This window comes from Pseudorca crassidens, chromosome 14, assembly GCF_039906515.1.
Source record: "Pseudorca crassidens isolate mPseCra1 chromosome 14, mPseCra1.hap1, whole genome shotgun sequence".
Lineage (NCBI taxonomy): Eukaryota > Metazoa > Chordata > Mammalia > Artiodactyla > Delphinidae > Pseudorca > Pseudorca crassidens.
Window position 1 is genome coordinate 63,510,970 of NC_090309.1, and position 20,243 is coordinate 63,531,212.

General features: G+C 44.1%; 2 protein-coding genes across 7 annotated transcripts in view; one reads left to right on the forward strand and one right to left on the reverse strand.

The window, feature by feature from the left end:
• The window catches only part of CRIM1 (cysteine rich transmembrane BMP regulator 1), a 207,709-nt gene extending 195,683 nt beyond the window's left edge, over window positions 1–12,026 (reverse strand). For all 6 annotated transcript variants that reach the window (XM_067703271.1, XM_067703275.1, XM_067703273.1 and 3 more), the window contains exon 1: window positions 11,681–12,026. In XM_067703271.1, coding sequence (XP_067559372.1) covers window positions 11,681–12,011 — 331 coding nt within the window. In that variant the 5' untranslated portion in view covers window positions 12,012–12,026. The remainder of the gene's footprint in view (window positions 1–11,680) is intronic.
• Window positions 12,027–12,556: 530 nt separating this feature from the next.
• On the forward strand, window positions 12,557–15,379 carry LOC137205548 (cuticle collagen 2-like). The gene is made up of 2 exons (XM_067703860.1): window positions 12,557–13,245; window positions 13,347–15,379. The coding sequence occupies exons 1-2, from the start codon at window positions 12,557–12,559 to the stop codon at window positions 13,396–13,398; spliced, it is 741 nt and encodes a 246-aa protein (XP_067559961.1). The 3' UTR covers window positions 13,399–15,379.
• Window positions 15,380–20,243: the final 4,864 nt, after the last annotated feature.

Below are 20,243 nucleotides of genomic sequence, written 5' to 3' on the forward strand. Positions count from 1 at the left end.
CCTTTCATGCACGATCACTGCTATGTTTCTTTAAATTCAGCTGCTCCTTAAGGAAACTCCCTGGCAAGTGAAAACAGCAGCAAAGGTAAAAGAATGCTGAGAATTTGGCTGCTGCCTGCAGTATTAGGAAGAACAGCAATTACTCAACTCTCTCTTAGTGTCAGAGGCAGAAATAAGCATGTGAATTTGGGCAAGTTTTGGCCTGTCTTTGCTCAAGCTTCTCCCTTTGTAGTATCTGTCACCTCCCTCCCTCAGTCATAATAACTAATGAAGTAAATGAGAAAATGGAGAAAGAGTGAAGGCAGCAGGTCAGCAAAGACGTGGAAGAGAGGCATAAACTCTACCTTGAATCCAGACTAGGCCACAGTTAATAAGGCTTAAAGATCGCTGGCATTCGAAAGATGTTACTACCTTCCCGATAACCATGTTTTGCTGTCTCCATTGCCTCACAATAAACATAACTGCGGGAGAACTCTGGATCTTTTCCTCCAAGCCCTTCCGTCTAGGGCACTTGGCAAAGAGTCATGTAGACACTACCACTTTTTTCTTCTCTGGCTTGCAAACACAAGGTAATATTTGACTCCTGCCCAGCACTTCTAGGTCATAAAAACATTGATCTTATGACTAGAAGGGCCTTACGATATCATCTGGTTCAGTTCCCCTGCCTTTAGGTAGGTAACTATTTAATTCTCTTTTGACAGATTAAGGCAAAGTCAGGTCAAGGGAAGCTGAGGAGGTTTTATTTCAGTAACCGGGCTATTAGGGGATGAAGGAAGATCCGGAAGCCACGGCTATTTTTTTCTCCTTAATCATACTACTCTCATGTACATGAATTTTGCAAAGTTTACTTTTCTGAGCAGCCCTAAATCCTTCCTGCAACAAGTGAGGATCTATATAAATCCATTCATTCTTTTGATGAAAATATGGAAATTTATTTGGCCTTTCATTTTAAGGTTGTAGACATGGTAATAAATTTTCCTAAAATTTGTCTGAAACCTAAGAACTCAGTATTTCTGGACAACACACAGCATACCCAATCTTTCTCAAAGCATTTAAAAATCCTTCAAAGACTTTGGCTTTCAGAGATAAAACTGTCTAAAATCTATCCCCTTTTCCTCCCTCAGAATGTAAATGCCCTTGCCTTTAAAAAGGCAAAGCTCCCTACTCTGGAAAGTGAGGGAAGGTTTTCAAGATCTGCATTTGACAAGATTATGGAAAGCCCTGCCTCTGCACAATTATAAACACACACTCTGAGGGGACCAAGCCCACACATCCTGTATGCACGAGTCCTCACACCTCATGGGTCTGAAGTAGTCCAACTAATTCTTAATACTGAAAGTCCAGTTCAGGCCACACTTTCTCAAGACAGTTTTACCTTATTTTGGCAGGTCTTTTGGAGTCTTAAAAAAAAGAGGTATCACAAGTCTCCAATATTGAGATGCCTTTTGTTTTATCACAGTTGTGAACTGTTTTGCTTGTGGCCTTTGGATAAGATAATAAGTTACCTCTTGTAGACCGGGACTTTGCAGGCTCAGGTTTCATTGTGCCCTGCCAGAAATTCCTTTCTGTTTTGAATCTCAGATGTTTGTTTATGGTTTTTTGTTTTGAAATGCTAAACAAGATAGGCACAGTTTCTAGTTACAGCCTATACTTTTTTTTTTCTTTTTTTTTTTTAAAACCTTGCTATAGCCAGAGTGGCTGATTGCTAAGGACTTCGCTTAAATTTCCAAAGAGCAGACTCTTCAGATTCTCTTCTGAGGAACTTGAAATGTAAAACGACAACACCTTAAAATACAATGAACACTTAATTTTCTTTCTTAAATGTTCATAAAACAAGTGTTCCCAGGATATTTCAAAACGAAGGCGTTCTTTTTGGATGTGACAAACATACTTACACAAAACTCTGAAATTTGGAAGTTTATCTCATCTTGTAGGTTACATGTTTGAATATCAACACTCTTGATGAAGCACTACAATGAAAGGTACTAGAGAGTTTCTGTTTAAAAAAAAATTCAATTTCTACTGTGTGATAATAAGGTCTGGTTTTCAAGAAGAAAATAAAGAGTTTTAAACTACTGATTCCAAGGACTATACCATCATTATGTTTCTTTCTCCTTATTCCATAACAGCCAATATAAAGCATTTGCCTTATGAGTTCTCAGCCCATATTTACTGGATGAACATGATACTTAGTACCAGGTATGAAGGAAAAGTCACAGTTCTGTCTTCCTGAAGTGGGACCACACCTATACTAGGAACCAAAGAGACAAGAACGTCAGGTGTTTTCATTCTAGGCGTTCTTTTCTAGCCTTCCACTGCAGCACAGGCTCTCCAGAGAAACCACAATGCAAATCCACAGTAAAGCTGCAGTATTAGTCCACATGAAAGATGGATGGGACACACTGGATCAAAAAAAGCAACGCAGATGCACTCTAGGCTGCGCACCATCTCCTGCTCATTCCCATGCCTGCCCTGGTCTCTGAGCTGGCAGGCTGGCTGCTGCTTCCTTCTGGAACCTCAGGATCCCAACTTGCCTTGCCTTGGCGATGTTCCGTGGGGTCTCTGATGACTCCAGCCACGTCTGGAAACCCACACAAAACTTCTAACAATAAAATGAAATTTAACGCACTTCCATGAAACCATATGCCATCCATATTAAGATAGGTCACCTTTAAAAGAATATTTATTTGAAATAGCTCTCCGGAAGTAAGGATTCAAACTGCAAAATAGAGCAGATGTCCACCTTCTCCTGAAGGACTAAAGGGACTGAGAATTACAGTCATACTGGATCAAACCAATGACGGTTTTTTTGGCCCAGAGACCCTGGACTCACGCCCCTCATTCTTAATGTTTCACAGTCCCTTCCTCTCTGACAAACACCAGAGACCATAGTTCTTGGAGTCCCCTGTCGAAGAGATTTAGTTAAGTGTGGTTAATGCACAAAGATTTTTGTTAAACTTATACAGAGAGAAAGTTAACAAAGAAAAAAATGAGAAAGGACAAAAAATAGAATGGAAATTAGAATATTAACTACCTTTTAAAAAATCTATTTGGTACCAGGTACTATACTGGCCATTACATATATTTTTGTGTGTATATACATGTATATACACAGATATACAACACACATACATGTAATCATATGTATATTTAATATAGGTAATAATTCTCTCCAACCCTAACTGTAATTACTTGATAAAAGCTATTAATATTCCATTTTCACAGATGAGGAAACTGAAGCCCAAAACAATTAAGCAAACTGGTGGTTCACAGCTGAACACAGTTAATTTAAACATAGGTTTGTGTGGGGACTTCCCTGGTGGTCCAGTGGTTAAAAATCCATCTTCCAATGCAAGGGATGCGATTCGATCCCTGGTCGGGGAACTAATATCCCACATGCCGCGGGGCAACTAAGCCTGCGTGTCACAACTACTGAGCTTGTGCACTCTGGAGCCCACGCGCCACAACTAGAGAAAAGTCCACGTGCTGCAACGAAGAGCCCGCAGGCTGCAACGAAAGATCCTGCGTGCTGCAACAAAGAGCCCACGTGCCACAACTAAGACCCAGCGCAGCCAAATAAATAAATAAATATTTAAAAACAACAACAACAACACAGGTTTGTCCGGCCCCAAGGCCTATTTTCTTTTTCCTACAATATCCTGCACAGATGAGTGAGAAGGAGGGAAGAACAGAGACCTCCAGGCCTGGCTTGCTGCTGCTCCCCCCTAAATCCTTCCTGGTAGTCACTGCCGGAGTCAGGGCCCCTCTTGGTTGCCCCCAAGATGCTCAGCACTTCCTATCTCAGGGCTTACCAGCTGTAAGGAACTGTCTTGGGCTACAATGGATTGTCCCAGTTGTCACTATCTACCTTCAGACCACAGCCTCTGTGAAAGCAGGGCCCCTATCCTATTTATTTTGGTTGAAAACTAATTATTAGACTAGCAGGTAACATTATCAGTTCTTATTACACGCCCTACTGGTGCTACATGCTTTACAGGCACTAGCCGTTTGCTACTTCAAGTGTGGTCCTGGGATCAGCAGCACTGGCATCACATGGGAGTTTATTAGAAATGCAGCATCTCAGGCCCCATCTGGACCTACTGCATCAGAACCTGTATGTTTAATGAGATCCCCCAGGTGATTTGTGTGCACACTAACATTTCAAAAGCACAGTTTCGTCTCATTTAATCCTCAGAGAAAACATAGGTGGTACCTATTACTATTAACAGCTGGGAAACTCAGGCTTAGAGAAGATAGGTGCTATCACTAGAGTTCAGCACAAAGACCAGAGCCAAGGCAGCTGCTCAGTAAATATTCATGGAAGAGGATGGCAGGGAAACAGGTAGGGCTAGAAAGAGAATGGAGGAATGGCCTGGTTAAACTCCTGACCTCTGGTTTTGCCTAGCTTGTACCTACTACCAGGACAGGTCAGCTGCAGCAATACAGGCTGTTTCCTTAGCTCCAGCCAGGCCAAATCCTGTGCTGACCAGCAGTATGGACACTTCAGGAGCTAGGAACAAAATCTTCTTCCAGAATAAAATGTGAAGGAAAATGCACATTGCTGATACGTTTGAGTCTGGGCGCTCCTCCTTCCCCAAATGAAATATTAGTCCACAGATAAATGGTTAAATTTACAATTCTTACAACTTAATGCAAAAAATTTCAGATTCCTCCCTCTTTATTTTTACCCGAAATACACAAATTTTGTAGAAATTATTTAGACCAAGTGTAACAAATGGGCATCAGGAGGAAAGGTAGCAAATAGCTTCGGAGGCCTTTAAATAAGTTTTTTAACTCAATGCATTTACGGTGTTGGGGTAGGAGGAGACCTGAACTCAGTAATAATTCGCTTTCTAAGAGCCCAGACTCCTCGCGATCAATTACGGAGGTAGATGAGGATTAAACTGAACAAGACAATGAGCCCATATCAGGTTATTTTACTTATTCTGGTTAGTAGCTTTGCTGTTTACCACGTGCTAGTCATTCTTCTAAGTGCTTCATAGGGATTCCTTCACCGAGTCCTTATAGCAACCCTATTATTAACCCCACTAAACAGATGAGAAAACTTAGATGCATGGAAGCAGAGCCCAGATTTGACCCCAGAAGCTAAGTTTCTAACAACTACATTCTTGGATCGAGGTATAAGTATTTCTCACAGAGAATTAACTGGGGTTGGGAGAGGGAGATAAGGAATTGAACCCTGTTCACTTAGCAACTGCAGAAGAAAAAGGAATCTCTTTTGATTTTTTTTCATGTGGGCCCAAAGTGAACACTTACCAGCATTTACCTCAAGGGCATTCTTAACTTTAAGTATATTCAACCATCCCTCTGTCCTGTCCGCAAGACCGACGAGGTCTTGTCCAAACACAGGGGTTTTCCATGATTTGATTAGGCTAACTGGCCAGGACAAGTAGCAGAGAGTGGGTGAAATCAGGAGATGCTGATAAACGGACACCTCTCAGTTCACTGCCCACGCTCATCTGCCTAGTGGAACAAGCTAGAACAAAGAGAAAATCACTCCCAAAAGGAAACTTGCCATTTTTAACCACAGCTGGTACAGCGTTAAGAATGCAGCCTCATTCTTAGATGTTGGGAAACACCTGATATGTATCGCAAAAGCTCTGAGAATGGGTAGGATCCCTTCCCCCACCAAAAGGGAGCTCTGACTCCGAATTTTGAACCTAGTTGGAATTTGAATTCTCCTTTTCAGCTTTGCCACCAGAGCCTGAAGATCATCTCAGATCCTGTGATTCCTAGGACAAATTTTACCCACATACCTCACCAACTAATCATATACAGACCTGAGAAATCAGTTCTACTTGGTTTCAACTTAAGTAGACTTTTGAAGGTCTTGCCTCATTCTTTATCTTGATTAAAAGAGTATCTGGAGGGCTTCCGTGGTGGCACAATGGTTAAGAATCCGCCTGCCAATGCATGGGACCCGGGTTCGAGCCCTGGTCCGGGAAGATCCCACATGCCGCAGAGCAACTAAGTCAGTGAGCCACAACTACTGAGCCCGCGTGCTGCAACTACCAAAGCCTGCATGCCTAGAGCCCATGCTCTGCAACGAGAGAAGCCACCGCAATAAGCCGCCTGCGCACCACAATGAAGAGTAGCCCCCACTCGCCGCAACTAGAGAGCCCACGCGCAGCAACGAAGACCCAAGGCAGCCAAAAATAAATACATAAAATAAATAAGTTTATAAAAAAAAAAAGTATCTGGAGTAGGGCACAGGTCTGAGAGGTCCCCAGGCTTCCCAGCACCCCACCCCGACCCCAGCAGAAGGCCTTGCACAGAGTAGATCAATGAATGAGTGAGTGATTTCTATGCAGAGAGAAGTGAAAGCTTTAAAAATTCAGATGTGGAGAATTCGACCTCTGAAAAGGAAGGCTTTCAATTTGTTATTCATGCATGCTTGGCTAGTCCACTGTTTCTTCCTCAAATAATTAATTGAGCTTTACTGGGGGTTGTCTCCAAAGCCCTCATACTGCCTGCGCCTTGCGGAACACAGTGTTACAGGAACCCTGCTTCACCAAATATATTTACCTTCCAGTCATCTACCATCTCCTACCCAGTGGTATTTACACACTAAAGCGGCACTGCCATCTCTCATGTTAGTGCCATAGCCTGAAAGACGTTAAACACACCCACATTTTTCAGGAATTTCACAATTAATGTCTGGAATGTGTTTTGGATTATTCTTCAAAGGATGACATAGTTGCCCTAAGATGAATTCAATATTTTTCCCTTCTCCCATTTGTCATTCTTTAGTCTTCCCACTCCATTACCTTTTTAGGGTCATCTGTTTTACCTATTTCCCCCCACTTCAAAATTCTTGTCCCTTGCCTCCCCAAAATGTTCCCTTGTTCATCCAGATCACTGCGTTTTAAGCAAGCCATACCAAACACAGAAACCTGCACCATAGCACTAATACCTCCTACGACTGGCTGTAATGCCGGTTGTAATGTAAAGTCTAAGGATTATTCAGACAGTTTTCTTCAAAAATTATTAATAATAAATAATATTATTTATTACAATAAATCAACCTGTATGTTCACCACTGCACTGCCAACAGACTGCTTATAGATTTTCCCGGTCACTGGTAAATACGTGTTAATGGCAGCAAAATCTCCAGACTTGCTATTTTTGCCCTTCTGGTGCTATGCGATTCATCTGTCCTTTGCCAAGTGTTTTATGTGACTGGACTCCTCAACGACAGTGAGGGCTCTGTAAGCTCGACAGTCAAAGTGAAGGTCATGAAGTCCTGTCATTTGTATAAGTGCAGTGAATAGTCTCTCCATGTTTTGTCAATATTTACTTTGGGGAAGAACTAATTATTTCCTTGTTTACTTACACTGGTTCCTCTTCCCATGCGGTATTAACGTGATTTTATAGACCCTCTGCTTGCTTCTGTCCCTGGCATCTAAGAGCTCACTCTACCTAAAGACTTCTGAGATGGAAACTGGAACACCTTCCTCAAAAACAAGGAGCCCTGGTTTTTTAAATTTTTCTAACACCAGTACAGGAGGATTAAGTTTTCCCGTCCCCTCTTCTATTTAATTAGTAAAAATTAAAATCCATGGACTCTTAACTCTAAGTCCTACGTTACAGAGGGATGAGAGGAGATCTGTGGCCGGTGCACAACCCAATGGTTTGGTGCACTCCCTGGCCTCCTAGAGCCTGCTCTCTGGGCCTTGCTCACCTCAGATCCTCCACAAACCTTCTTCCAAGGAGCCATCATCTCCAGTGACTGAAAAGAAACCATAACCTTCTAACGCCAACGGTTTCAGAAAACAACATTACATTCTTTGCTCTAAGTACCCAGCCCACATCCTTGGTTCTACTCACTGCCCCATGAGAAGTGGGTGGGAAGAAAAGTTAAAATACCTGGGGGAAATCAAAGGAGGACTGTGTTTTGAAAGAGACAGTTCTTAGATGGCAGTACTGAAAACACGGAAAGTTCAGTTCCATAAATATGACGCCACTGAGTAAATAATCACTGGGAGAAAAAAAAAAATGGTGCTTATCTGTGATAGCGATCACCTGGCTCTGATACAAAGTTCTCAGAGCAGAGCCACTCCACAGTGCCCACCAGGTTCCAAATCACTCTGTTCTCACAAACTGTCAAACTCAGGCCATTGCTGCCTTTTCATTACTTAGAGAAGGCTGGTCATGCTCTCCCAGCCCCACCCCACCCCTTACAGAAGCATACTGAACTATTCCACAGAGGAGGACAAATGGTCCTCACCCCTCATCTCCAAATATAATCCTCACTGGCCAATCAAAACATTCTTCCTAGAAAAATCCCACTTCAGTAGTTTTTCAAAACTCTGTCTTTGATCTCCCAAAGAGATCTCCCACCCAGTCTTAGCCCTCAGGAGTTCAGAATCCAAACTTATTTGTCTGGCTTCTAGACGATTTACCTAGAGGCAGGCAGCCTAACCAAGGAGCAGGCCACTTAGGAAGTTGCAAAGGACAACAGGAAGACTCACCAAATCAGTGGAAATGGGAAAGGGATCTGTACCTTCCCAGGGGCCAGAAAGCACTTTATAGACAGAGCAGAGAAGAACGTAGGTATCTGGCTCCCTGATCAACTTTAAAAATGCATGTAGCCAAAAATAATTTTTTTAAGGAATAAGTCAGGATTTACTTAGTAATGATCTAAATGATGCTGAAAAGAAGTCCAAGTGTATGTGTCACATGATTCACCCTTCACATCATTTAACTTTCAGAAAATATTTTTTCTTCAGTGTTCTTTCTATGGGGACGACTGTTCTTCCATGTATTCAATGCACATTCACTGAGAGCCTACTATGGGCCAGTGTGCCTTAAAAACCTAAGGCAGGGAGCCACAATTTGGAAGGGGTTCATTTCTGCCCCAATTTACCTAACTCACTTTGTGAACTGCAGTTAAAAACATGAGTTTGTTGGGGGGTTTTTTCCCTCACAAAGCCAGTATGGGGAATGATACAAATAAAAATTACTGCAAGTTGGTAAATAGAGCAATGTAATTTGTATTTAAATTATATCATCGAAAGCAGGTAGATTAGTCACGGTAACATTTGTATACCATGCAATATGTTTTCTCAGTGTAGTCTATTAAGTAAGTTTTCAAAAGAGTTTTCATTAACAGATACAACCAGTAGGGGTCATTTTACTGCAAAAATTGCAGCAAAAGAGACTTCGACATGAATAAAGTGTATCAATTCCTATTTCTGTTAGTTATGTGTGAATTTCTGAATAAAAATGGAAACTGAGGGAAACATTGGCCGCTGAGAAATTTCTTGCCAATTAACAGGAAAACAAAAGAGAAAGTCAGCACCTTCTAGATTATTACTGCCATAGAATGACTCCTCTAATTCTTAAAAAGAAGGAAGAAAAAAGGCCACTGACTTATCCTGTTTTCCATAAATCTTGTAGTAAAGTGAAAATTCTTGGAATTTTAGACACCCTATTGAAATAGCTGTCTAAATCCAACCATTATATCATGCTAGGTAACACTGCCCTTCTTTGGGTTCATGGATTTAGAGTGCAACTTGACTGCTGCTTTTAGAGTTCTAAAAAACAAAATAAAATTTAAAAATGCCCTGAGCACACGATTTTGGTAGCTGAAAACAGTCTGGCTAGATGGAAAGTGTTGCTAGAGAACACTAAATGAGATATCATCACGGTAATAAATACTTCCAAGCATTTTCAAGGCTAATACCAAGTGCGTGGGGTGTTACCAGAAGAAACGAAGCTATGAGGGATCGCATCATTTCAGAGGAATGAAACACTCACCAACAAACTGCCAAAATAACTCTATACTATGATACCAGAATGTTGGTGCCAAAACACTTGATTACCGTGAATGTTCCCTGAGCGCCACATTTCCTTCACCAGGAATCTATCATGAAGAAACAAAACAAGGGTTAGTCTTTAGAACCTTCCCAAGTCCTTCTCAGAGCAGTTTCTACCACATTTAACCTTGTTTCAGGTTGCTTGTTCTTTTTAGATTTATGGGAGGCTGGCTTAAGTAAATTACACAGTCCAAGTGGCAGGGTTCAAAGATGCATCTTTTCCTCCAACTCATTCAGAATTCCCAAAGTCAAACACATAAAATGGTATCAGAAGTTAATCTCCTGGCCGTTTTTCTTTTTGTGAGAAATAAAAACGTTATGGGACTTAACACCAGGTGAGAGGCTTTTGTACTTGAAGCAAACAAACTCTTCTAATCCAATGTCCTAAGGGTGCAGTGGTGCACTTTCCTCCAAGAGTTCCCTTCACTCATTACTGCCCACTAGCCTCCAAACCAGAAAGGCCCTCCTGACTTTCCAGAACTGTCCAAACTTTAAAAACTGAACTTATCAATGAATATGCGTGTGTGTAAAGAAAACCACAGAATGGAAGCCTTTTAACAGACCCATTTTATCCTTAAGGCTGCTACCTCCTTTCTCAGTATCCCAGCACAATAAACATACATACACACGTAAGGATGCTTCAGAATAAACCCCTCCCTGGTCTCCTGCGCAGGCTGAGTACTAAGGAAGGGACGGGGCAGAGGGCGCCTGTCCCTCCTCCTCTCCGTTCCTCCAAAAGTAAGGCTGCTGCGCTCTGCTCATACACCTGGATGCCCCAGAACAGCATCTCGCCCCAACATCAGCCCAAGCAGGGATCCCACTTTTAACCGGTGCTGAGTCCTTTTAATTTGGTATTAGCCAAATAAAAAGAACTCACTGCGTCTCTCTAGACCCCAAACCTCACCAGGCACCCCGAGGCCGAGGCCGGCGGGCAGGGCTTAAGGCCGACACCCATCAACAGTGGTTCTCCCAAGGAGGGAGGCTCCACTAATCTAATCTTTCTCCTTCCGTCAGACACCATGGTGCACAATACTTAAGTGCAGCAACCAGCAGAACACAAAAAAGAAGGAACCGGCAACACGACTGAAAACACGCGGATACCTGATCTTAAAAAGCTGCCACTAATAGAAACAACTTCTCACTCCTAGGTGCCGGCCCCCCGCCCCCGCCCCTTCATTCAAGAAAGAAAGCCGTTGACCGTTTTCAATAGGCAAACAAATGAGTAACCACCGTATGTAACTTCCACTGGGCTGACATATTCCGGAGCTGAAATTGATTTATATGCGCAGGAGGAGGAAGGGGGTGAAGGAAAAGCGCAAGGAAAAAATAATAAAAGAGTCACACAGGGAGTGTGAGCTGGAGACACGTCTCCTCCGACAGCAGAAAATGGACTTTCGCGGACGCGGTGCAGCACTCGGTTCCACACTGCGCTAGTGCGGGGAGGGCGGCAGGGGCTGGACTCCCCGAGGGGCTCGCGACAGCCTATGCAGTGCCCCCTGCCCGCGGAACCCACACCTCCGGGCGCACGGCCGGGCCACCCCACCCAGCCCCAGCCGGATGGGCCACACGTGTGCGCGTCTGTGCGCGGCCAGGGGCGATCCCCCACTCGCCGGCCCCCACCCACGAAATCCAACCTCGCCCGCGGCTGACCAAGCGTCAGGGGGAGCAGCGAGCGGGAACCAAGGGACGCGGGGCTCTCTCCCGGGGGTGGCGGGCGCCCCTCCTCCCGAGGAGCCCTCTCTCCTCGGGAAAGTCTCGGGCAAACTTTGCTCGGCGCAACCAGCGCCGAGGGGGCGGCGCGGGCCAGGTGGAAGGGGGCGGCCAGCGGCTGGCGACCTTACCTTCGCAGACGCCCACTTCGTACTCGGTGATGGAGTCGCCATTGAGCGGGGGGCGGATGACACAGCGCAGCCCCCGGTCGCAGGCTCCGTGGAGCCCGTAGGCGCCGCCGCAGCTCTCGTTCCTCTGGCGGGCGCACATGTAGCAGCAGCCGCAGACGCCCTGCACGATGCTCCCGGGGCAGCTCCTGGGCTCTTCGCACTTGGACTCGTCGCAGGGCAGGCAGACCAGCGCCCGGGTGCCGGAGCGCGCCAGCAGCAGCAACAGCCCCAGCAGCGAGACCAGGAGGTGCCCGCAGCCGGCCAGCCCCCTGCCCCCCGCCACCAAGTACATCCTCCTGCGCCGCCGCCGCCTCCTCCTCGCAGCCGGGCCGGGAGCGGGGCGGGCGCCCTCCCCTGCGCGGGGCACACGCGCCGCCGCCGCCGCACCCGCAGCCCGCGGTCCTCGCCGCCCCCCTCGGGGCCCCCGGGGCGCGCCTCCCCTCGCGGGGCGAGGCCCCCGCCCCCCGTGCGGGCCGCGCCGACCCCGAGCCCACTAGCGTTGGCGCCAGCGGTGGCTTCCCCTCCTCCTCCTCCTCCCGGGAGGGAGGGGGAAAATAGAAAAAAAGTTTCCTCCCGGCAGCTCCGATTCAACCCAAACTTCTGGCGGCGGCGGCGGCGGCGGCTGCGCTCGGCTCCAGCCCCGGCTGGCGGCGCCTCCTCCCTCTCCTCCTCCGCGTCGGTCGGCCCCGCGGCGGTGGCTGTGGCGGCGCAGCCTCCGGGCCGGTCCCCGCCTCCCGAGCTGCCGAGTGGGCGCGGTGGCGCAGCAGAAGGTCCGCGGCGTCCGCTCCGCGCGCCCGGCTCGCCTCACTCCTGCGCCGCTCCTCCGGGCGCTTGTTTATGGCTCGAGCCTCGGCCGCTCCGGCTGCGCCCTCCCCCATCCTACCTCATCCCCCAACCCGCGCCCCCCCCCCCACTCCGCGCCGCGCGCCGCTCATTGGCTGCCCCCCCACCCCGCCCGGTCCGGCCGGCCCCCTCCCCCCTCCTCTGCCCTCCCTCCCCGGCGGCCGGGCCCTTCCTCCCTCGCACGCCTCCTCCTCCAGGCCTCCCCCTCCTCCTTTTGCGCCTGCTGGAGCCCGGCGCACAGAGCCGGCCCTGCGGCCGAGTCTTCGCGCGCCTCTGCGGCTCGGGCATCGCCGGCGCGCTGCGGCTCCGGTTGCACCCGGCAAGCTGCGAGAGTCGCGGCGTCCCGAGCGCCCGCCAGCCCCGGGGCCACCGTGGCTGGCCTGGGAGCCCCGAGGGCGAGACGGCTGCACCTCTGGGGCCGGCTTTGAGTTCGGAGAGTGGCGGGGAACCCGGAGCTCGGGGCCGAGGGGATTGCTGCAGCCCTTGGCTGGGGCACCCGCCGGATCGAACCCGGGGAAAGGGAAGCAAATGCATGGAACCTCCGCAAAACTGGATGAGAATCCATCTTCCACTCGAGCTGGGAATAGACTTTGTAAAAGATATTATGTAATGGAGTCTCGGGAAGCTCGAGACGCCTCCAGCGAAGCTGCTGGTGAATTAATTAAGTGCTTTAAATGGTCTAGGTAAATATTCCGGGGGGTGGGGTGGGGAGAACTGTTGGGGGCCGCTGTAGCTTGAGTTGCGTTTTAACTGTGCACATCCTGTATGTTTTGTCGCTCTGCAGTCTGTGCCGAGGTGCTACGTTAAGGGAGGGGGCGAATGGAAAGTGGACGTGAATTTTTCTCCCTTGAGTAAGGCCGAATACTGGATTACTACAAGTCTTGACATGATTAGACCTGCATATCCCATGCATCATTAATGTCATCTGACATTGCCCTTTCTTTCCCCAAGCTCATGGACAAAAGTGGTGGGTTTTAATTTTTTCATTTATTGTGAATGTGCTAATAAAGATGTTCTTTGTGTTAAACCAAGTAAAGAAGCAGCTGAAGTGATGCAAAATGCATCGTGTGGGGATTGTTTCTCATCTATAGCTGTCAGAAAAGCTTCTCGAAATGATAGGCTCTGTAATGGCCCAGCATTCACAGGATGTGTTACAGGGTCAATAATATTAGTGAATTAACAAAAAGTGACTTGGATCAGTGTGGGAAAAAAAAAAATTAGATCTTGTGGCAGGTGTGAGATGGGAATGGCCGGCCGACCTTTTGATCCAAGATGGTCTGGCTGCAGGAAGGTGGCAGCCAAGTGGATCTGAAAATCGTGACTAATGAACCCGAAGTTAATAGCAGGGCAGTGTAAGGAGAAAAGAAACAAAGATGCCTTTGACATCTTACGTTTGCAGAACTAATTTATACTTCTTATAAATATTTTGGTTTAACCACTCTAATCCTAAACGGAAAAGCCAAAGATACCAGTGGAATAGTCCCCAGTCACTGGCATCAGAAAACTAAACATTTCTCCAATCATATTTCTTTGTCCTGAGGAGGGGAAGAGGCTCATTAATTATCACTGATTATCAGAGAGTAATAGAGAAAACATTCAACAGTGGAAGGGGGGGAGTGAGCACCCCATTTTCTGGAAGCATTTAAAGAGCTGTCGACATGACTAGTTTCCAGGGAGGTTGTAGAAACAATTCCTGCATTTGTGTAGGACATCAGGTTAGACGACCTCCAAAGTACCTCATACCCTAAATTTCTATAATTATAAGTATTAAGTAGTAAAATCATTTAAAATATGCTGGGTATTCTATTAGCAAAATGTAAGAAAAATAAAACACAACACTGTTAAACATGATCGTTTCTTGTACCCCAACAAGGCACCAGAACTCCACTGTGGGATTTGCCAACAAACTGTCATCATTGAGCTGTGTTAAAAGGCCCTTTCCACTCTTGCAGAGGAGGTTATCTATATTTCTGTTCAAATGCAAGTATAAAGACATTATTAAAATGTAGCAAGTAACATTGTGGGACTCAACAGGAAAAGCCAAGGTCAGGCAATGGAAAAAAAATACAGAAGTGAGAAAGCTACAGTAGGTTGAAAAAAGAGAGTAATAATCATTGCCATGGTCTTGCTTTTTTGTCTGTTTATTTTTAAAGGCAATATATTAAAGGTTAGGGAAAGCTACAGATTGAACACAGGCAAGGGACAATGTAGACAACCCATCGTTCCTGGGATTCTGGAGGTAGAACCTCCTGCAAGGTAGATAGACACAGGTGATAGTCTGACTTCTCATGGGAATTCAAGTCAGACTAAGTTGAATGTAATAGCTGAGAAAATTCAAGTCACATGTGGTCCTTTGCCATAGAATTAATAGAGAAACAAAAGAGAAAGCAAGCATAGTTCCTTAAAGCCTATAACTAGTGGCAAATAAGAAACCTGCAAGGGCCTGGAGCTTATCTGAAACCAGTGTGTGAACTAGGAGCTCAGTTATGAAATAGCTGTTTCCTCTCTGGGATCTAGGAGGGACCATAGGTGGCCAGAAGCCAAGGCAATGAGATTGGGGCTCAAACACAAAAGGATTCCCTCATCTTCAGAAACCAGACTAAGGATACAGAAGAGGTTAGGTGGGCCCAACATGATGACTACTGGGGGTCAAGGGAGAAAGAGGACTGGGAGGGATTACATAGACCCTGAAAGGCATGTACAAATGTAAGAGTTAGAAGTATACACGGAATATGGTTTAATGCCTCCTCTTCTGGGAAGCATCTTGAGCTTATTCCCTTAGCTATTCTATAACATTTTATAAGTACTTCTGCTTATAACATTTACCATGTTATATTACAAATGTTTATATATATATATGTATATATAAATAAAATATATAAATAAATATGTTGTATTATAAGTCTTTCTCTAAATAGCTCTGATTCACCCCCATTAGATTGTCAGCTCATTGGAGAGGCCAGGACTTATAAGAATGCATGCATGCAGGAGCGAGTTGACAAAGAGAAGGATGGAAGAATTACAAACAAAAAGATATTTGAACATTTCTGTCTGTGGCCCTTCTCTCTTGGTTTTAGGAAATACCTCTTTAAAAAAAAAAAAAAAAGCACTATGGCTGGTTGGGGCAGGAGGGAGTCTTCCAAACTGGGGATAAAACAAAAAACCCACAGGTCTGAAAGGAAAAGGAATCAGAATATGTGGTTGGTGGAGGTCTGGAAGAAGAGAAAGTCCGCCCCCTATTGGCTATTGTGGGGGTCGGATGGGAGGGGTTTGCTAAATTGTTGAAAATGTCTGAGAAGCAAAGTGCCCAGCTGGGGGCCTAGCAGTAAGTGGAAATGAGAGGGCAATAGACAGACTGCTAGTGTTAGAGCCCTCCTCCTTAGATACAATGTCTAGCCCAGCCTCTCTACTGTAGTCAACTCTGGGAGGTGCGTGCTGTGCGTGTTTTCTCTTCCTGAAACTAAAATAGAAATGTAGAAGTTATCTTTTGAGTCAGATACACAGACTCTTAGAATTGAGTTGCAAAAAAAGTGTCATTGTTTTATAAAGATGTTGCATACATACTAGAAAAATCTTTGAAGAAGCCAGGACAACAGCAAGCCTGACTTCTTTCACCCTCTTCCCCCCCACCTCTCTGCTCCCCCTCAACTGGGATCAACTATGCATGGATTCTCAGTTATCTAGGCTTAGGCCATTTCAGTGACATAGGATCCCTAGTTTGGGGGCTAAGCGTCTGATCTTGGGCTCTGAACCTGGTACTTGGACTCATTTTTATTAAGGGGGGAGGCAGTTCCTGTCTTATCTGCCCCGCCCATGTATGGCAGCTGCTTCAGAGCTGGCAAGGATGTGCACAGAACAGAGATTCTCTTTAAGGTTTGGCCTAGGATCCTGTCTCCCTTGCTCATCCCTTCTGAATCTGTTTCCCCTTCTGTAATATGGAGGTCAGAATGCAGAGGACCAACCACACGGGGCACAGTGTGGATAAAATTGCTGTTCTCCTTTTCTGTTGTCATTTTTAGAGTCCTTCTCCTTGAGAGTCTCCTCGGGCTTTATGCTTGAGCTGGGATCCCTGCTCTGTGATATCTCAGCACCTATTCCTATGTAGCATCTGCCTGACCAGATATTTGCTTTTCTTCTTCTTCTGATCGTTCAGTTGGTCCCACTTTGGCAGTCTGTCTAATCTTGGGCCGTTTGTGATATTTTCTCAGACTCATTCCAGTCAAAGACTTATTTTCAAGGGTGGTCATTAATAATGATAATAATAATAGCTAACTTTATAGAGTGCTTGCTAATAAGCACTTCATATGGCTTATGTTAATTAATCTACAGAATAGCCCTATAAGGCCAATGCCTTATAGTATCGCCAATGAGTTATGTTTTCTCCACTTTATAGTTGAGGAATCGCAGGTGCAGGAGGTTGTGTGATTTGCAAGGACTCAGAGCTGTGTGAGTGGCTTTCTGGTTTGGAACCTAGTGTGTTAAACTGCCTCATGCAGTAAGTTGGGGAATGGCAAGTTGCTTTTCTTTGCAGTTTTATTGTTTTTTGTGGACCTACTTTAAATTGTTACTATCTATGAGGGTATCTTGCCTTCTTCCCTAATTTGCATATGAAAAATAGTGATTAGTGTTTTTTCTAAAAATGGAAATAGCTCCATTGTTTTCCTAATTACTAAATTACAATATTTATGTAGTGTTTCTTTTATGCATATTGACTGATTGCCTGGCTATATTACCACTTCTAATCCTCACTCCAGCCTGATGAGGTAGGTACAAAATTACTCCCATTTGGCAGGTAGGGAACCAGAGACACAGAAAGGTTAAATAATATGCCCAATATCATATTTATTTAAAAGGAAAATTGGGATTCAAAACCAGGCAGTGTGGCTCCAGAATCCACATTGTGCAATACTACTCCTAATATATATTCTTTACAAATACATGCCCATTGAGGGGGAGGGGGAGAAAATATACGTTTTTTTAAAAAAGAAAAGAATACCACCCATAATCCCACCGTTGAGATAGTAACCACTCTAATGACATTTGTTATACGTCTTGAAGCCTTCTTTTCTCCTTTAAAGTATAAAATAGAAGATGGAATAGTCATCCTAATTTATAATTGCCTTTTCGCTTGTCTGTATACATAGCATATTGATCTTTAGGATCAATAACTGCATCCTTCTTACCACTGAATATTATTTCATTGAATGGGTGTATTATGTTATACTTAATCATGACATAATAATATACTTTTAGGATTTTTTGTTTGTTTTATATTTTCACTGTCATAAACAAAGCTGCAGTGGGTTCCCACTTAGCCAAATTTGCAAATTGTCTAGTGATTTTCTTTGGCCAATTCCTAAATTGGAAGTGATAATTGTGGGTCCAAAAGTATGCTCTTTTTTCACAGGCGTTGCCAGATTGCCTTCTGCAAACTCTTATCAGCACACATTCCCTCCAACACTTAGTGAAAGTGCTCATCTCCCCAGTGCAGAGGGCCCTCGGGTTAAAAACCTTTCCCTGTTCCTTGGAAAGCACGTTACATTGCAAAACTTTCTCTTTTTTTTAACTTAAAACATTTTTTTTTGCTTTCATTATTTTATTAGATCTTTTAAAATGTTCAACATTTGAAGGCTTTAACTATGAATCATCAAATATTTTAACCTTACAAATTATCAGGTCATGTAACCTGGTAAATTATATGCAGTATGATTTTAAGGGAAAGTGTTATGTCCTTACTTAAAAATTTTCTCCCAAGAAAGGAGTGTTTTTATAAAACTGAACTAATGAAAGGGAATAAATGATTGAGACCCCTCCAAAAGGTAAGTCTATTTTAGTTGATATTCTGTGCTTATAAGCATTCTCAATGGCTGGAAAAAACAAGAGTAAGAAAATTGAGAAGAGAGGACCTAGGCCTGTACTATAGAGAAGAGGAGGGATTTCCACCTACTATAGTGCTACCCACCTCTGTCTTCTCTGTCTACCCAGCTGCCTGTTCATCTCCCTGCTTTCAATTGCCTGAAGATTCATAGATCCAAATTACAGATGCTTTTCCCCAAATCTAAATGGCATCTATGTTAAGAAATACAGTTACAGTTTTTCCAACAATGATGTCATTACTCAACACATTCTTAAAACGTTTACTTTGGAATTGCCTTGTGTAATCTCATGAGAAAATAAAACACATCGTTTAATCGTCATATCTGACCCAACATATTATAACTTACTTTTTACAATATCAAATTCATCCTCTAAAGATGGAGATTTGTTGTGAATATTTAAAAGAACCAAGACATATTCCAGAGGAAACCTTTTTTAAAAAGTGTTTTAAAAATGGTGATCACTTCACAATATATACAAATATTGAATCATTATGTTGTATACCTGAAACTTATACAATGTTTTATGTCAATTTTATCTCAATAAAAAAAAGTGATAGGCATCGGTGGTTTTCACGGAACAAGTATACAGTTTTTCCAAGTAACTGCTGACAAGGAGACATCACTCATTTGAATGTAAATTCTGATATGATAATGTTCATCAGAATACTTATTTTTTATATTCATAGCCTATATATCATACAGCTGTTTTGTCATTTAAATGAGAATTTATTACCTATTTTCTGGGGATAATGGTAGTGCTTACCAATATCTATATTCCTTCTTTTACTCTGGACACACAACTAGACAACACTTACCACTTTCTTTTCAGTAGATGGGGGCCACAGAGTATAGATGGAAGTGATGGGGATCTTGTCCAGACTGGCCTCTAATCCTGTGTACTTTCCAAAATCCTGTGTACTTTTTTCTTCTCTCTCAGGTGGCTGGCTGCAGAGCATACCACAGGGGACTCTGAAGCCCTACAAGTATTTAGAACCATTAAATGGATAGATCCTGGGTCCCCGAATCACTGCATGAAGCAGACCTCCTATACACAGACGCATTCACTACATCTACCTCATGGAATCTCAGGGGACTGTAATTTAGGTGAGAAATGAATCTTTACTGTGATAAGTCACTGAGATTTGGGGCTTATTTGTTACAGCAGTTAACCTATCCTAAATACTATTTTAGCTTAAACTGAAATAACATTAACCATTTATTCTTACCTTAGCTATTATTATACATTCTCAGACAAGATGCAATTTTGACATGCACTCATAACTAACTTGCACTTGTTTGTAGACTATATAATGAATGTATAATGATTAGGTTACCAATCCTGGCATTTAAAATATTTTCAATATTATAGTGTTCCAAGAAGACCTTAGCATTTTGTTAGTACTGATTACTGGCAATAAAATAAGTAATATCAAAACTTTCCACTTATTCAAATGAGAGGGTGGCCATCTATATTATGTTACCCAGTGAGTTTTATTTCCTGAGCTTCCACAGTCTCAGACAGTCTCTGCCTATGACTTTATTGTGGGTCACCAAGATACTGTCCTGTGCAACTCAAAAAGGAATGAGGCTCTTCAAACCCTCATTTTCCTTCTTTCTTCCAAGTCCTTCAGAACATATTACTTCCTCTCCAAGCCTCTTTTGCAAGGCTGCCCATGTGTGCTCCCCTTTGAAGCCTTCCCCACTAGTATCACCCTCATTGCATCAATATGCATAGGTTTATTATGGACTTTAATCAGCACCTCCTTCTATTTCTCATTTGAACTTAAGGAATATTTTAATAT

What these genes read in the sequence shown, in the direction of transcription:
- LOC137205548 (XM_067703860.1), top strand. Translation starts at nt 12,557, where the DNA reads ATGGCTCGAGCCTCGGCCGCTCCGGCTGCGCCCTCCCCCATCCTACCT. An exon ending in AAGTGCTTTAAATGGTCTAG is followed by an intron (nt 13,246 to 13,346) that starts GTAAATATTCCG and finishes GTCGCTCTGCAG; the next exon opens with TCTGTGCCGAGGTGCTACGT.